Below are 17,403 nucleotides of genomic sequence, written 5' to 3'. Positions count from 1 at the left end.
ACGTGGTCCCCCCAGCAGCGACTCAAACCAACGCTAAACAATTCCACTCTTCTCAGGGTTGCCAGGTCCAGCACAAATATCCAACATTAAATCAGTCTAAAACCCTCCCGTCAGAGGCTCAAACCAGCAGCGATAGTTCACATGCATGTGAGCTCAAATCCTCATTAAATCCCCATTTTCATTTTGTACCGCTTGAAATGAAAGCTTTCAGGTAAATGCGGTTAGGGGTAAAATTTGCCCAAAAACTACACCTCAGCCTTGGAGTTAAGGGGTGGGTTGCCTGGTCAAGCAAAAAAAAAAAAAAAACATCTTCCAGGAGCTGGAACTAAACCAAAATCTAAGTTGTACCAGAGTACTACTATTAAATCTTCCAATAAAGTGTGTGTGTAAGTGTGTGTGTGTGTGTATGTGTAGGGCAGTTGTAATATAAGACCAGGATAAAATTCCTCCACTTGGAAGTAAAAGTTGTTCTGTGTTTATTAGGTTAAACTTAAATAACAAATAAAAACAGATTCAGATCTGAGGTTGGTACATTACACAACATTACAGTTGATGATTAATGATCATATTCATATCATGATGTACATTTAAAATAAAGTAAGACAGCTCTAGTCTATATTAGTAGCAAAAAGGAAACTTTAAGAAAAAAAATCTTCTTTTTTTTTTGGATATGCAGAGTATAATTTTATTGGTTTTAATGTGTTGGTGTTTTTTCTTTCTCCTGTGACCGTACTGGTGTCTATTAAGAATACTCCATTTAGTAACTTAATCCACACTCTAAGCAATGATACGAGTTGTCCTCTGATATAAACAACAGTTGCAACATAAATGTAAAATGAACAAAGTATTTAAAAAAAACACTTTACCTGGCAACCACTTCAGTCACACTGTCTAAAGTGGTAAAATAGTTAATATTTTATTTGCATAAATATTTGATAGAAGCTTGGTCATAAACTATTTAAAAAAATGTTTCCTAGACAGACTACTGCCACAAAGTGCAATATATTTTATACTACATATTAACTCAGTAAATAAAATATCCAGGATGGAATAATTACATTTTAAATCAGGACATGAGCTAAATAGCATCACTGAATAAACAAAATATATCAAGTCATAATGATAATAAAGGTTTTTATTATTTAAAAGAGCAGATGATCACAAAAATACACATAAAATTACTTCTTCAGTCTCAGTTACCGTACCAGTGTCGACCTCAACCACAGTTTAGTTTGTTTAGTCTGTAATAAATGTAAAGAAAAAAGGTTAATCAGTAGATTCTGGATTTAGAGTCACTTAACACACCTGAGAACACATATCACAATATGGTGTGGTGAACTTTAAGGATATTTCTCTCACTAAAGTTGTTTTCACACAGTGAGCAGTGATATGGCCTCTCTCCGGCATGACCGCAATGAGCAGCCATACAGCTTTTCTCACGTGTGAATGCGCTGGTGTTGCTGGAGGGTATTATAGCGAGCAAAATTCTTTCCACACTCTGAGCAGTAATACGGCTTCTGTCCTGTGTGAATGCGCTTGTGTTTTCGTAGGGTACCCTGATGAGCAAAACTCTTTCCACACTCTGAGCAGTGATATGGCTTCTCTCCTGTGTGAATGCGCTGGTGTGTTTGCAGTTGGCTCAGTCGAGCAAAACTGTTTCCACACTCTGAGCAGTAATATGGCTTTTCTCCAGTGTGAACACGCTGATGTAACATAAGAGCACTACTTTGTGTAAAACTCTTCCCACATTCTGAGCAGTGATACGGCCTCTCTCCTGTGTGAATGCGTTGGTGTTTTTGAAGTGCACTCTGATAAGTAAAACTTATTCCACACTCTGAGCAGTGATACGGCTTCACTCCTGTGTGAATGAGCTGGTGTTTTTGAATTGTACTTTGACAAGAAAAACTCTTCCCACACTCTGAGCAGTGATATGGCTTCTTCCCTGTGTGAATACGCTGGTGTACTTTAAGGGTACTCTGATGAGCAAAACTCTTTCCACACTCTGAGCAGTGATATGGCTTCTCTCCTGTGTGAATGCGCTGGTGTATTTTAAGGGCACTACTGTCAGCAAAACTCTTTCCACACTCTGAGCAGTGATATGGCTTCTCTCCTGTGTGAATGCGCTGGTGTTGTCGGAGATGATTCTGCTGAGTAAAACTCTTTCCACACTCTGAGCAGTGATGAGATTTATTCATGTTTATGCTTTGATACGACTGTAGAAACTGAAACACAAAGACAAAGAAAAAAGTAAATACATTTGTGTTACTATTAGCATTATTACAGGAATACTATCATAATATTCAACTCAACACCTAATAGGAAAACATTCAATTCACTTCACGTTTAAGTCAGAAGCTGAATTTAAAAAACATCAGGATAAAATATTTATAAAATCTGCAGATATAAATAACTAAATTACTAAAATAACTTTATATAAAGATATAATTAAATCTGACTTTCTCAACCTCAGTCTTACTTTAGGCACCTGATCCAATTCATCATAATAGAACTAATAATTAGCTCACAAGTGTAAATCTTTGGTGTGCTGGGAGTAAAAAACACTTTATAAAACACCACAATTATGAGCATAAAGCTTTTTCTAACATTGAATATATTTGTTTAATAATATTAACAACAAATGCAACATAAATGTAAAAGAAACTAATTATTAAAAAATCTTTACCTTCCTGTTAGAATCCTGGCAGCCACTTCAGTCGAGCTGGTGTCTCCAGCAGGTCGTTTCTAATGAAGAATGAGCAGAAGATCCTTCTTACCAAGTGACTTAGTGAGTCTAGAGTTTGGTCCTTAAATAGAGCTGAGGACAAAGACCCAAGATGATTGAAAAACTCTCCGTTGGTCAGTCATCAGCCAACTATTAACACCTTCTTGTGTGAATCTTAAGTATTAAAGATAAAGTACAAGCTCATTATCTATGGAACATATGCAAATGAACTAGATGGAGCCACAAAGCATGATGGGTGAAGTCAAACTACACCTATTTATCTTAGCAGAGAAGTTATCTACATTTAATCATAAACACAAACAAGGAATTAAAAGCTTCTGCTGTAAAGTTAAATGACATGAACTGTATAAAGCTTTTAACATCAGCATCTACATCATCTAAAATGCTGTATGTTAATTTTTGGAAGTGATTTTAATGAAATAATTAAAGTTTCCATCTAAAAACAACACAGATGTGAATTTGTTTCTACTGTATATGAGTAGCAATAAGAAAACTGTAAGAGGAAACACTTCTATTTTTATCTGTATTTATGCTGTAGAAATATTTAATGTGTGTGTGAGAGTGTGTGAGAGTGTGTGTGTGTGTGTATGTGTGTGTGTGTGTGTGTGTGTGTGTGTGTGTGTGTGTGTGAGTGTGAGTGTGTGTGTGTGTGTGTGTGTGTGTGTGAGTGTGAGTGTGAGTGTGTGTGTGTGTGTGTGTGTGTGTGTGTGTGTGTGAACTGTTTGAATGACTGAAGCACTTTCTACATTCTGAGCAGTGATACGAGCTCACTGAGGAAACATAAAGATGAATAAAGGAAGGAAACTAAACATGAAACCTTTTAAAGAGCTTTAGCTTCTGTTAAAATGACTAAAAGTAAACGGACTGTACTTGTACTCGGTGTGTTTACCTCACCACAATCACCTCACTCCTCCAGCAGCGACTCAAACCAGCCGAACAATTCAACTCTCCTCAGGGTTGCCAAGTCCGGCACAAATATCCAGCTCTCTTTTGGTCTACAGGTGATCCAAAATATCCCCATTTTTGTTTTGTATCGGGTGTAATAAAAGGTTTTAGGCAGAAGCGGCAGTTTTTGGTATTAAGTAATTAAAAAATTTCCTTTTATTGTTTTATTTTGTAATTTATCATTTCTATATATTTTGTTTACAATGATATTATTGTTAGTATGTATGTATATTGTTAGTATATACATGGTAGTAGGGTGGGAAAAGGGTTCCACATGTGAGCATCATCAGCTGAGGTTGCTGCAGATCCTATGATGCCATGCCACGACCAAAGCAGTTTTAGGGGATAAAAAGTGTTTGGTGGGTAAAGATCGGTAAATAGTTATACTCCAAATGCTGAAGCACATAGCACATTTTGTGTTCATTTTTATGTTTAATTACCATTGTTGTTAAGTGTGTCATGTTAGGTGGTGTGTCTCTGTTCTGAGCTTGTTCAGCAGTAGTGGTCTGCTTACATCAGACTGGTCTTGCTCTTTTAATCCATTCAAAGGTCATTTTTATTATTAGTTTTTATTATCAATATTTTATGTCATTTTTAAACATGTCAGTTCATTTGTATCAAGCTTTTTATGAACTGGAATGATTGTATATTTAAAAAGTAAATATTTTGTAAGATTACTTCAAGTTTGATCCTTAGATAAACCCAAAGAACAAAGACCCATGATGATTAAACTGTGTTGCACTGGATAGCCGATGGTCAATTCACACCTTCTCATGTAAATTCTGGTTGAGGACGATGCACTATTTGCTAAGTGGAAAATAATCAGAAAGACCAAAATTCTCTTCACTGTAGACCTACAAGTGTTAAAGTAAGTTTCTAAGCTGCTTTGTAAACTTCATGATTTAATAAGCAAACCAAAAACATGCCTTGTTACACGTCTGAATAAATGAAAATAAAATGTCATTAAATATTGAAGTGAAATAGTCAAATTCAAATGCAGTGCTAAGACCTGAAAGAGGAAAGTCATTTCTGAAAACTTCAAATAAGACCAGGATCAAATTCCTCCACTTGGAAGTAAAAGTTGTTCTGTGTTTATTAGGTTAAACTTAAATAAAAAATAAAAACAGATTCAGATCTGAGGTTGGTACATTACACAACATTACAGTTGATGATTAATGATCATATTCATACCATGATGTACATTAATAATTAAAGTAAGACAGTTCTAGTCTATATTAATAGCAAAAAGAAAACTGTAAGAAAAAAATACTAATAGTTTTTTTTTGTATATGCAGGGTATAATTTTATTGGTTTTAATGTGTTGGTGTTTTTTCTTTCTCCTGTGTGACCGTACTGGTGTCTATTAAGAATGCTCCATCCAATAACTTAATCCACACTCTAAGCAGTGATATGGCTTCTCTCCTGTGTGAATGCGCTGGTGTGTTTGGAGACTACTCAGTCGAGCAAAATTGTTTCCACACTCTGAGCAGTAATACGGCTTTTCTCCGGTGTGAACACGCTGATGTAACATAAGAGCACTACTTTGTGTAAAACTCTTCCCACACTCTGAGCAGTGATACGGCCTTTCTCCTGTGTGAATGAGCTGATGTTTTTGAAGTGTACTCTGACAAGAAAAACTCTTCCCTCACTCTGAGCAGTGATATGGCTTCTTCCCTGTGTGAATACGCTGGTGTACTTTAAGGGTACTCTGATGAGCAAAACACTTTCCACACTCTGAGCAGTGATACGGCTTCTCTCCTGTGTGAATGCGCTGGTGTTGTCGGAGATGATTCTGCTGAGTAAAACTCTTTCCACACTCTGAGCAGTGATGAGATTTCTTCATGTTTATGCTTTGATACGACTGTAGAAACTGAAACACAAAGACAAAGAAAAAAGTAAATACATTTGTGTTACTATTAGCATTATTACAGGAATACTATCATAATATTCAACTCAACACCTAATAGGAAAACATTCAATTCACTTCACGTTTAAGTCAGAAGCTGAATTTAAAAAACATCAGGATAAAATATTTATAAAATCTGCAGATATAAATAACTAAATTACTAAAATAACTTTATATAAAGATATAATTAAATCTGACTTTCTCAACCTCAGTCTTACTTTAGGCACCTGATCCAATTCATCATAATAGAACTAATAATTAGCTCACAAGTGTAAATCTTTGGTGTGCTGGGAGTAAAAACACTTTAAAAAATCACGATTTTTAAATTTTCACATACTTCATTTGAGAGGAAAGCCAATTTCTTGATCTTTCAAGAAAAGGAAAGAATTTAAATCTTTCTTTTCAAATCTTTCCTTTTATTGTTTTATTTTGTAATTTATCATTTCTATATATTTTGTTTACAATGATATTATTGTTAGTATGTATGTATATTGTTAGTATATACATGGTAGTAGGGTGGGAAAAGGGTTTCACGTGTGAGCATCATCAGCTGAGGTTGCTGCAGATCCTATGATGCCATGCCACGACCAAAGCAGTTTTAGGGGATAAAAAGTGTTTGGTGGGTAAAGATCGGTAAATAGTTATACTCCAAATGCTGAAGCGCATAGTACATTTTGTGTTCATTTTTATGTTGAATTACCATTGTTGTTAAGTGTGTCATGTTAGGTGGTGTGTCTCTGTTCTGAGCTTGTTCAGCAGTAGTGGTCTGCTTACATCAGACTGGTCTTGCTCTTTTAATCCATTCAAAGGTCATTTTTATTATTAGTTTTTATTATCAATATTTTTATGTCATTTTTAAACATCAGTTCATTTGTATCAAGCTTTTTATGAACTGGAATGATTGTATATTTAAAAAGTAAATATTTTGTAAGATTACTTCAAGTTTGATCCTTAGATAAACCCAAAGAACAAAGACCCATGATGATTAAACTGTGTTGCACTGGATAGCCGATGGTCAATTCACACCTCATGTAAATTCTGGTTGAGGACGATGCACTATTTAAATAGTGAAAATAATCAGAAAGACCAAAATTATCTTCTCTGTAGACCTACAAGTGTTAAAGTAAGTTTCTAAGCTGCTTTGTAAACTTCATGATTTAATAAGCAAACCAAAAAAATGCCTTGTTACACATCTGAATAAATGAAAATAAAATGTCATTAAATATTGAAGTGAAATAGTCAAATTCAAATGCAGTGCTAAGACCTGAAAGAGGAAAGTCATTTCTGAAAACTTCAAATAAGACCAGGATAAAATTCCTCCACTTGGAAGTAAAAGTTGTTCAGTGTTTATTAGGTTAAACTTAAATAACAAATAAAAACAGATTCAGATCTGAGGTTGGTACATTACACAACATTACAGTTGATGATTAATGATCATATTCATACCATGATGTACATTAATAATTAAAGTAAGACAGTTCTAGTCTATATTAATAGCAAAAAGAAAACTGTAAGAAAAAAATACTAATAGTTTTTTTGTATATGCAGAGTATAATTTTATTGGTTTTAATGTGTTGGTGTTTTTTCTTTCTCCTGTGTGACCGTACTGGTGTCTATTAAGAATGCTCCATCCAATAACTTAATCCACACTCTAAGCAGTGATATGAGTTGTCCTCTGATGTGAACAACAGTTAAATGTAAAATGAACAAATTATTTAAAAATTAATTATTTACCTGGTGACCACTTCAGTCACGCTGTCTGAAGTGGTAAAATAGTTTATATTTTATTTGCATAGATATTTGATGGAAGCTAGGTCATGTACTTCTAAAAAAAAAATCTTTCCTAGACAGACTCCTGCCACAAAGTGCAATATATTTTATACTACATATTAACATCAGTAAATAAAATATCCAGGATGGAATAATTACATTTTAAATCAGGACATGAGCTAAAATAGCATCACTGAATAAACAAAATATATCAAGAGTCATAATGATAATAAAGGTTTTTATTATTGAAATAGCAGATGATCACAAAAATACACATAAAATTACTTCATCATGTCTCAGTTACCGTACCAGTGTCGACCTCACAACCACAGTTTAGTTTGTTTAGTCTGTAATCAATGTAAAGAAAAAAGGTTAATGAGTAGATTCTGGATTTAGAGTCACTTAACACACCTGAGGACAAACATCGCAGTATGGTGTGGTGAACTTTAAGGATATTTCTCTTACTAAAAATGTTTTCACACAGTGAGCAGTGATATGGCCTCTCTCCGGCATGAGCAGCCATACAGCTTTTCTCCCGTGTGAATGCGCTGGTGTTGTTTGAAAAAATAATGCACAATAAAATACTTTCCACACTTTTAACAGTGATGTAATTTCTCTCCTGTGTGAATTTGCTGATGTCGTTTGAGAACATTTTTAAAAGTAAAACTCTTTCCACATGCAGTAATACAGCTTCTCTCATGTGTGAATGCACTGGTGTTGCTGGAGGGTACTATGTCGAGCAAAATTCTTTCCAAACTGAGCAGTGATACGGCTTCTGTCCTGTGTGAATGCACTGGTGTTTTTGGAGGGTACCCTGATGAGCAAAACTCTTTCCACACTCTAAGCAGTGATATGGCTTCTCTCCTGTGTGAATGCGCTGATGTGTTTGGAGATGACTCAGTCGAGCAAAACTGTTTCCACACTCTGAGCAGTAATATGGCTTCTCTCCTGTGTGAACACGCTGGTGTAGTTTAAAAGTACTACTTTGAGTAAAACTCTTCCCACACTCTGAGCAGTGATACGGCCTCTCTCCTGTGTGAATGCGCTGGTGTTTTTGAAGTGTACTCTGATAAGAAAAACTCTTTCCACACTCTGAGCAGTGATACGGCCTTTCTCCTGTGTGAATGAGCTGGTGTTTTTGAATTGTACTCTGACAAGAAAAACTCTTCCCACACTCTGAGCAGTGATATGGCTTCTTCCCTGTGTGAATACGTTGGTGTACTTTAAGGGTACTCTGATGAGCAAAACACTTTCCACACTCTGAGCAGTGATACGGCTTCTCTCCTGTGTGAATGCGCTGGTGTTTTTGAATTGTACTCTGACAAGAAAAACTCTTCCCACACTCTGAGCAGTGATACGGCTTCTCTCCTGTGTGAATGCGCTGGTGTTTTTGAAGTGTACTCTGACAAGAAAAACTCTTCCCACACTCTGAGCAGTGATATGGCTTCTCTCCTGTGTGAATGCGCTGATGTTGTTGGAGGGTACTTTGATGAGCAAAACTCTTTCCACACTCTGTACAGTGATATGGCTTCTGTCCTGTGTGAAGGCGCTGGTGTTTTTGCAGATGGTTCTCTTGAGCAAAACTCGTTCCACACTCTAAGCAGTCATACGGCTTCTCTCCTGTGTGAATGCGCTGGTGTAGTTTAAGGGAACTCTGCTGAGTAAAACTTTTTCCACACTCTGAGCACTGATACGGCTTCTCTCCTGTGTGAATGCGCTGGTGTTGTTTAAGATTACTCTGCTGAGTAAAACTCTTTCCACACTCTGAGCAGTGATGAGATTTCTTCATGTTTATGCTTTGATACGACTGTAGAAACTGAAACACAAAGACAAAGAAAAAAGTAAATACATTTGTGTTACTATTAGCATTATTACAGGAATACTATCATAATATTCAACTCAACACCTAATAGGAAAACATTCAATTCACTTCACGTTTAAGTCAGAAGCTGAATTTAAAAAATCATCAGGATAAAATATTTATAAAATCTGCAGATATAAATAACTAAATTACTAAAATAACTTTATATAAAGATATAATTAAATCTGACTTTCTCAACCTCAGTCTTACTTTAGGCACCTGATCCAATTCATCATAATAGAACTAATAATTAGCTCACAAGTGTAAATCTTTGGTGTGCTGGGAGTAAAAAACACTTTATAAAACACCACAATTATGAGCATAAAGCTTTTTCTAACATTGAATATATAGTTTGAATATATTTGTTTAATAATATTAACAACAAATGCAACATAAATGTAAAAGAAACTAATTATTTAAAAAAAAAAAAACACTTTACCTGGTGACCACTTCAGTCACGCTGTCTGAAGTGGTAAAATAGTTTATATTTTATTTGCATAGATATTTGATGGAAGCTTGGTCATAAACTATTTTAAAAAATCTTGTAAAAGAAACAAATTATTTAAAAATCTTTACCTTCCTGTTAGAATCCTGGCAGCCACTTCAGTCGAGCTGGTGTCTCCAGCAGGTCGTTTCTAATGAAGAATGAGCAGAAGATCCTTCTTACCAAGTGACTTAGTGAGTCTAGAGTTTGGTCCTTAAATAGAGCTGAGGACAAAGACCCAAGATGATTTAAAAACTCTCCATTGGTCAGTCATCAGCCAACTATTAACACCTTCTTGTGTGAATCTTAAGTATTAAAGATAAAGTACAAGCTCATTATCTATGGAACACATGCAAATGAACTAGATGGAGCCACAAAGCATGATGGGTGAAGTCAAACTACACCTATTTATCTTAGCAGAGAAGTTATCTACATTTAATCATAAACACAAACAAGGAATTAAAAGCTTCTGCTGTAAAGTTAAATGACATGAACTGTATAAAGCTTTTAACATCAGCATCTACATCATCTAAAATGCTGTATGTTTATTTTTGGAAGTGATTTTAATGGAATAATTCAAGTTTCCATCTAAAAACAACACAGATGTGAATTTGTTTCTACTGTATATGAGTAGCAATAAGAAAACTGTAAGAGGAAACACTTCTAATTTTATCTGTATTTATGCTGTAGAAATATTTAATGTGTGTGTGTGTGTGTGTGTGTGTGTGTGTGTGTGTGTGAACTGGTTGAATGACTGAAGCACTTTCTACATTCTGAGCAGTGATACGAGCTCACTGAGGAAACATAAAGATGAATAAAAGGAGGAAACTAAACATGAAACCTTTTAAAGAGCTTTAGCTTCTGTTAAAATCCTGTTAAAACCGCTGAGATTTAAAGCAGTTAATGACTAAAAGTAAACGGACTGTACTTACACTCAGTCATCACAAACGCCAACCGATTCAGCTCTCCTCGGGGTTGCCAGGTATATTACAAATGTCTAAAACACGCCTTTCAAAGTCAAAAGTCAGTGAACTTTATTGTCATTCAGACTATACAGCTAGGAGTGCACAGCTGAACGAGATTGCGTTTCTCAAGCTCCAATGTGCAGAATATGAAAAAAAGAGCATATACAAGACAAAATATACATTAAGTTAAAAAAAAAAAAAAGATATACATTAAGTAAAAAAGAAATAAAAAAAATATTGCACAGACATTGTAGACAGACATAAAATACACATTAATTAAAGTAAGAAATATGTACACACTAAGTAAGAAATATTGCACATAATTTGCAGTGGTGATGTACCGGTGTAATAAATAAATTAAATGCCTAGTGTTAAACACTTAAGTTATTGCACAGAATATAATAGAAAAAGTAGCAGCATGATGTAGGTATTTAAATTTTAATAAATAAATGTGGTTAGAAAGTCTGTAAGTGTGAGCAGGTATGTTGTGTGTGCTGTTATAGGGAGTTGAGTAATCTGGTGGCTTGTGGAAAAAAGCTCTTGCTGAGTCTGGCGGTCCTGCATCGCATGCTGCGGTAGCGTTTGCCAGAGGGCAAGAGGCTGAACAGTCCATAGGCCGGGTGTGTGGGGTCACCAATTATTGGTGGCTCTTCTGAGGCAGCGTGACTGGTATAATTGTTGTATGGAGGGGAGTGAGGTTCTGATGATTTTCTCCGCCGTCCTCACTACTCTCTGAAGGGATTTCTGGTCTGAGGCTGTACAATTTCCATACCAGACTTGGAGGCTGTTGGTGAGAATGTTCTCTATAGCACCGTTGTAGAAAGTTGTGAGGATCGGAGGGGGAAGGTTTGCTCTTCTCATCCGTCGCAGGAAGTGAAGACGTTGTTGTGCCCGCTTGACAAGAGAGGTGGTGTGTGTAGTCCATGTCAGGTCATCTGTGAGGTGCACCCCCAGAAACTTGGTGCTTCTGACTGACTCCACAGCGTTTCCATGGATTGTAAGCGGTGCATGTACCATGTGTTTCCTCCTGAAGTCAACAGTGATTTCCTTTGTTTTGTTGACGTTCAGTGACAAGTTGTTATTTTCACACCAGACAACGAGTTGGTTTACTTCCTCTCTGTAGACCAGGTCATCGTCGTTGCTGATAAGGCCCACCACTGTTGTGTCGTCCGCGAACTTCATGATATGGTTCGAGTTGAATTTGGCACAGCAGTCATGTGTCATCAGGGTAAACAGCAGAGGACTCAAGACACAGCCCTGGGGAACCCCAGTGCTCATGATGATAGTTTGAGAGGTGTTTTTTCCAACCTTTACTGTCTGAGGTCTGTCCGTGAGGAAGTCCAATAACCAGTTACACAGTGGGGTTTCAATTCCCAGTGGTTCAAGTTTTCTCCCCAGGTGCTGGGGGATTACTGTATTGAACGCTGAACTGAAGTCAATAAAGAGCATCCGCACATAACTGTTCTTATTCTCCAGATGGTCCAGGCTCAGGTGTAGTGCTGCTGATATGGCGTCATCAGTGGAGCGGTTAGGGCGGTATGCAAATTGAAGTTGGTCGAATGTTGCAGGGAGTCTGGATGTAATGTGGTCTTTTACTAGCTTTTCAAAGCACTTCATCATGATGGGAGTGAGTGCTATAGGGCAGTAGTCATTAAGTGTAAGTGCTGGTGACTTCTTTGGTAGTGGTACAATAGTGGTGGTCTTGAAGCATGGTGGCACGATAGCTTGTCTCAGGGAGATGTTATAAATGTCTGTAAGGACATGTGCCAGTTGGTCAGCATTCCCTAAGTACATACCCTGATATGTTGTCAGGACCTGGCGCTTTCCTTGGGTTGACTCTGTATAAGGTCCTCCGGACATCAGCTAGGTCTAGACAGAGTACTTCATCGTCCAGACTGCCAGGGGCTTTTGATGTTATGGTGGTGTTCATTTCCTCAAACCGGCTGAAGTACGTGTTGAGTGTGTTGAGGAAGTCGGTGTTGTCATTGCTGAGTGGTGGTGGTGTGGGCCTATAGTCTGTGATGGATTGAATGCCTTGCCACAAGCGCCTGGGGTCTTTTGAGTGGGTGAAATGACTGTGGATTTTCTGTCCATAAGCACGCTTTGCTGCTCTCATGCCCCGGTTCAGGTTTGCTCTGGCATTCCTAAGAGCATCTTTGTCTCCAGATTTAAAGGCGGCATCACGTGATTTTAGAAGCGCATGCACCTCACTGGTGAGCCAGGGTTTTTGGTTGGCACATGTGGTGATGTTCTTGATGACAGTCACGTCTTCCACACACTTTGTTATATAACCTGTCACAGACTCAGCATATTCCCCAAGATTGATGTGCCGGTTGGCTGTGGCAGCCTCTCTGAATATATTCCAGTCTGTACATTCAAAACAGTCCTGGAGTGCTGAGATGACTCCCTCTGGCCAGGTCCTTATCTGCTTCACTGATGGCTTGCTTCTGGTTAGCAGTGGTCTGTATGCAGGAATTAACATAACAGAGAGATGGTCCGAATTAATGGTCCGTGTGGTAATTAAAACTTTTCAAAAAATTCAGATGTTCAAACTAGCAGACCTCGTTCCTATGTATATAAGCTCAAATCCTCATTTTCCTTTTGTACCGCGTGTAATAAAAGCTTTTAGGCAGACGCAGTAATTTTTGGTATTAAGTAGTTAAAAAAAAACACACCCAGTGACCTTTACATTTTCACATGCTTCATTTTAGTGGAAAAGCAATTTGGCAGGAAAACCGTTAGAGTTGCCAGGTCCCGCAAAAATGATCAATTCAAAAGTCTAAAATCCACCCGTCAGAAGCTGAATGTCAAATGAACCACCAGTTTCATTTATAGGAAATAGTCAAGAAAAGGAAAAAAAAATACATTGTGACCAATAAAGGCATAAAAATAGGTTAGTATCTACTCCAAATGAACATTGTACTGGGTGTGGAATAAGGTGCCACATAAGAACTGGAAAAATGATGAACAATCTCACAAATACGAGAAATACTAATAATATGACATTAATACATTAATACACGTGTGAAGTCAATACCCTCGAGTAATCGTATTTAAAACAAATGGACGATCACATAGAGGTCTCAGATGGCATTTACAGTTTAACAAATACATTAATAAATCAATATAGAAACATTTGTCTACTGAACCATCAATTCTTCTTGGGCCTCGCTTTGTGCACAGGAGCACCTCCATGATAAGAGAGGAAGAATTTTTGTTGGAAATGGCTGTGGCTGAAACACCTGAACTGCATTTAATGTTAAATATTAAAACCACCACAACAGTATTTCTTTTTAATACTTTTGTCATTTTTAAATGTAATTTCAACATGTCAGTGCAGTCTGTATCAAGCTTTATATGAACTGGGTTTGTGGTAGATGATTGGATAATTAAAAATAAATCTACAGTTTCTCTTTTTACAAAGGAGTTTAGCTACCACTAATTTGGTCTATACATAAACACAAAGAACAAAAACCCATGATGATAGAACAATGCAACACTGGTCAGTCCACAGCCCTCCATTCACAGCTTCTCATGTAAATTCTGGTGGAGGACAGTTCATTATCTGCTAAGTGGAAAATCATCTAAAGACTAAAATTCTCTTCTGTAGTGTAGACCCACAAGTGTTAAAGTATCTAACCTGCTTCATAACCTGAGAGAGGCTATTAATTTATGAAAACTTTTATTCATAATATAAAGAATTTATGCAAACACCATAAAGACCAGGGTAAATAAGTATAATAAAAATCAGAATCAGATCTGAGGTAGGAACATTACACAACAATACAGTTGATGATTAATGATCATACTCATACCATGATGTACATTTAATAATTAAAGTAGAACAGTTCTATTTTATATTTATAAAAAAAGAAAACTGTAAGTGGAAAAAATTACTAAAAACTTTTTCTGTACATGCATTAAATATCATTTTATTTTCTCCTCTGAATGCGTTGGTGTTTTTCAACACGACTTCAGTCACAAAAACTTCAGTCACAAAAACAATATGGTTTGTCCTCTTATGTGATTTATATGTCTTTTCTATCCTGTGTGAATGTGCTGATGTACTTTATGGATAATTCTTTGACAAACTGTTTCATTCAATAAGCAGCCATACAGCTTCTCCACCTGTGTGAATGTGCTGGTGTTGTTGAAAAAAAAATACACAAAAAAATACTTCCCATTATTTTAACAGTGTAGTTTTTTCTATGTGAATTCGCTGATGCTGTTTAAGACTACTTGCATGAGCAAAACTCTTCCCACACTCTGAGCAGTGATACGGTTTCACTCCTGTGTGAATACGCTGGTGTATTTTAAGGGCACTACTTTGAGTAAAACTCTTGCCACAGTCTGAGCAGTGATGCGGTTTCGCTCCTGTGTGAACACGCTGGTGTATTTTAAGGGCTTCACCTACAGTAAAACTCTTCCCACACTCTGAGCAGTGATACGGTTTCTCTCCTGTGTGAATACGCTGGTGTATTTTAAGGGCACTACTTTGAGTAAAACTCTTGCCACAGTCTGAGCAGTGATGCGGTTTCGCTCCTGTGTGAACACGCTGGTGTATTTTAAGAGCACTTCTGTAAGCAAAACTCTTGCCACAGTCTGAGCAGTGATACGGCTTCTCTCCTGTGTGAATGCGCTGGTGGTGTTGGAGGATAATCTGTCGAGCAAAACTCTTCCCACAGTCTGAGCAGTGATACGGCTTCTCTCCTGTGTGAATGCGCTGGTGGTGTTGGAGATGACTCTGTCGGGCAAAACTCTTCCCACACTCTGAGCAGTGATACAACTTCTCTCCTGTGTGAATGCGCTGGTGTACTTTAAGGGTATCATTGTGAGCAAAACTCTTCCCACACTGTAAGCAGTGATACGGCTTCTCTCCTGTGTGAATGTGCTGGTGTTTTTTAAGGGAACTCTGCTGAGTAAAACTCTTCCCACATTCTGAGCAGTGATACGGCCTCTCTCCTGTGTGAATGCGCTGGTGTTGTCGGAGATGACTCTGCTGAGTAAAACTCTTTCCACACTCTGAGCAGTGATGAGATTTATTCATGTTTATGCTTTGATACGACTGTAGAAACTGTTTCCTTAAAAAGCAACAGAAACAAAATAAAAGATAAATGAATTAGTATTGCTATTAGCATTATTACTACAGTAATACTACAATAATATTAAACTTAAAAACTAATAGTAAACCATTGAATTTACTTCACTTTTAAGTCAGAAGCTGAATTTAAAGATCAGGATAAAATATAAATCTGCAGATACAATTACTGTAGATATGACATCAGTCCTGCACCAAGCACAACTAATCCAATTCATGAAAGAACTAATAAATAGCTCATAAGCGTAAATCTTTGGTGTGCTGGGAGTAAAAACAATTTTAAAACAAACTATTAAATAACATGATAAGATAAAAAGAACAACAAATGCAACATAAATGTAAAATTAAAAAAAAAATCTTTACCTTCCTGTTAGAATCCTGGCAGCCACTTCAGTCGAGCTGGTGTCTCCAGCAGGTCGTTTCTAATGAAGAATGAGCAGAAGATCCTTCTTACCAAGTGACTTAGTGAGTCTAGAGTTTGGTCCTTAAATAGAGCTGAGGACAAAGACCCAAGATGATTTAAAAACTCTCCATTGGTCAGTCATCAGCCAACTATTAACACCTTCTTGTGTGAATCTTAAGTATTAAAGATAAAGTACTATGGAACATATGCAAATGAACTAGATGGAGCCACAAAGCATGATGGGTGAAGTCAAACTACACCTATTTATCTTAGCAGAGAAGTTATCTACATTTAATCATAAACACAAACAAGGAATTAAAAGCTTCTGCTGTAAAGTTAAATGACATGAACTGTATAAAGCTTTTAACATCAGCATCTACATCATCTAAAATGCTGTATGTTTATTTTTGGAAGTGATTTTAATGGAATAATTCAAGTTTCCATCTAAAAACAACACAGATGTGAATTTGTTTCTACTGTATATGAGTAGCAATAAGAAAACTGTAAGAGGAAACACTTCTATTTTTATCTGTATTTATGCTGTAGAAATATTTAATGTGTGTGTGTGTGTGTGAGTGAGTGTGTGTGTGTGTGTGTGTGTGTGTGTGTGAACTGTTTGAATGACTGAAGCACTTTCTACATTCTGAGCAGTGATACGAGCTCACTGAGGAAACATAAAGATGAATAAAGGAAGGAAACTAAACATGAAACCTTTTAAAGAGCTTTAGCTTCTGTTAAAATGACTAAAAGTAAACGGACTGTACTTGTACTCGGTGTGTTTACCTCACCACAATCACCTCACTCCTCCAGCAGCGACTCAAACCAGCCGAACAATTCAACTCTCCTCAGGGTTGCCAAGTCCGTCACAAATATCCAGCTCTCACTGTGTTTAAAACCCTCCCTTTAGAAGCCCAAAATCTAAGGTGACACAAAATTTTAAGGAAACCACTACCAGTGTACTGCTCTTAAATCTTCTGTAAATCTAAGTCCATGTTTAATTTTATATTTTAATTTATACTTTTTTGTGAAGTGTTTTGTTGGTATTATTATTGGTATTATTTTGTCAAATTATAATTTATAATCATTTCAGTTATTTCTCCAATTTTGTCCTTTTTATGGAATTTGGATTAAACTGTGTGGTCCCTCTCGACCAAGTCAGAGTCACACGATCACTGACGCTTTGCATCTCATTTTCTAAACATCATATGTACGATTAATACTGCTTTTC

General features: G+C 36.7%; 1 protein-coding gene and 2 pseudogenes across 1 annotated transcript; all 3 read right to left on the bottom strand.

The window, feature by feature from the left end:
- Positions 1–13,156, bottom strand: part of LOC134316702 (zinc finger protein 850-like) — a 34,491-nt pseudogene extending 21,335 nt beyond the window's left edge.
- LOC134316165 (zinc finger protein 135-like) lies at positions 1,180–6,574 on the bottom strand (annotated as a pseudogene).
- A 1,462-nt stretch (positions 13,157–14,618) lies between the features above and the next one.
- On the bottom strand, positions 14,619–16,240 carry LOC134316800 (zinc finger protein 79-like). The gene is made up of 2 exons (XM_062997271.1): positions 16,136–16,240; positions 14,619–15,755 (listed from the first exon to the last, which is right to left on the bottom strand). The coding sequence occupies exon 2, from the start codon at positions 15,719–15,721 to the stop codon at positions 14,858–14,860; it is 864 nt and encodes a 287-aa protein (XP_062853341.1). The 5' UTR covers positions 15,722–15,755; positions 16,136–16,240; the 3' UTR covers positions 14,619–14,857.
- Between the last annotated feature and the right edge of the window lie 1,163 nt (positions 16,241–17,403).

Source organism: Trichomycterus rosablanca, chromosome 6, assembly GCF_030014385.1.
Source record: "Trichomycterus rosablanca isolate fTriRos1 chromosome 6, fTriRos1.hap1, whole genome shotgun sequence".
NCBI lineage: Eukaryota > Metazoa > Chordata > Actinopteri > Siluriformes > Trichomycteridae > Trichomycterus > Trichomycterus rosablanca.
The sequence above is the reverse complement of the archived record's forward strand: the minus strand, read 5'-3'. Positions and strand labels throughout refer to the sequence as shown.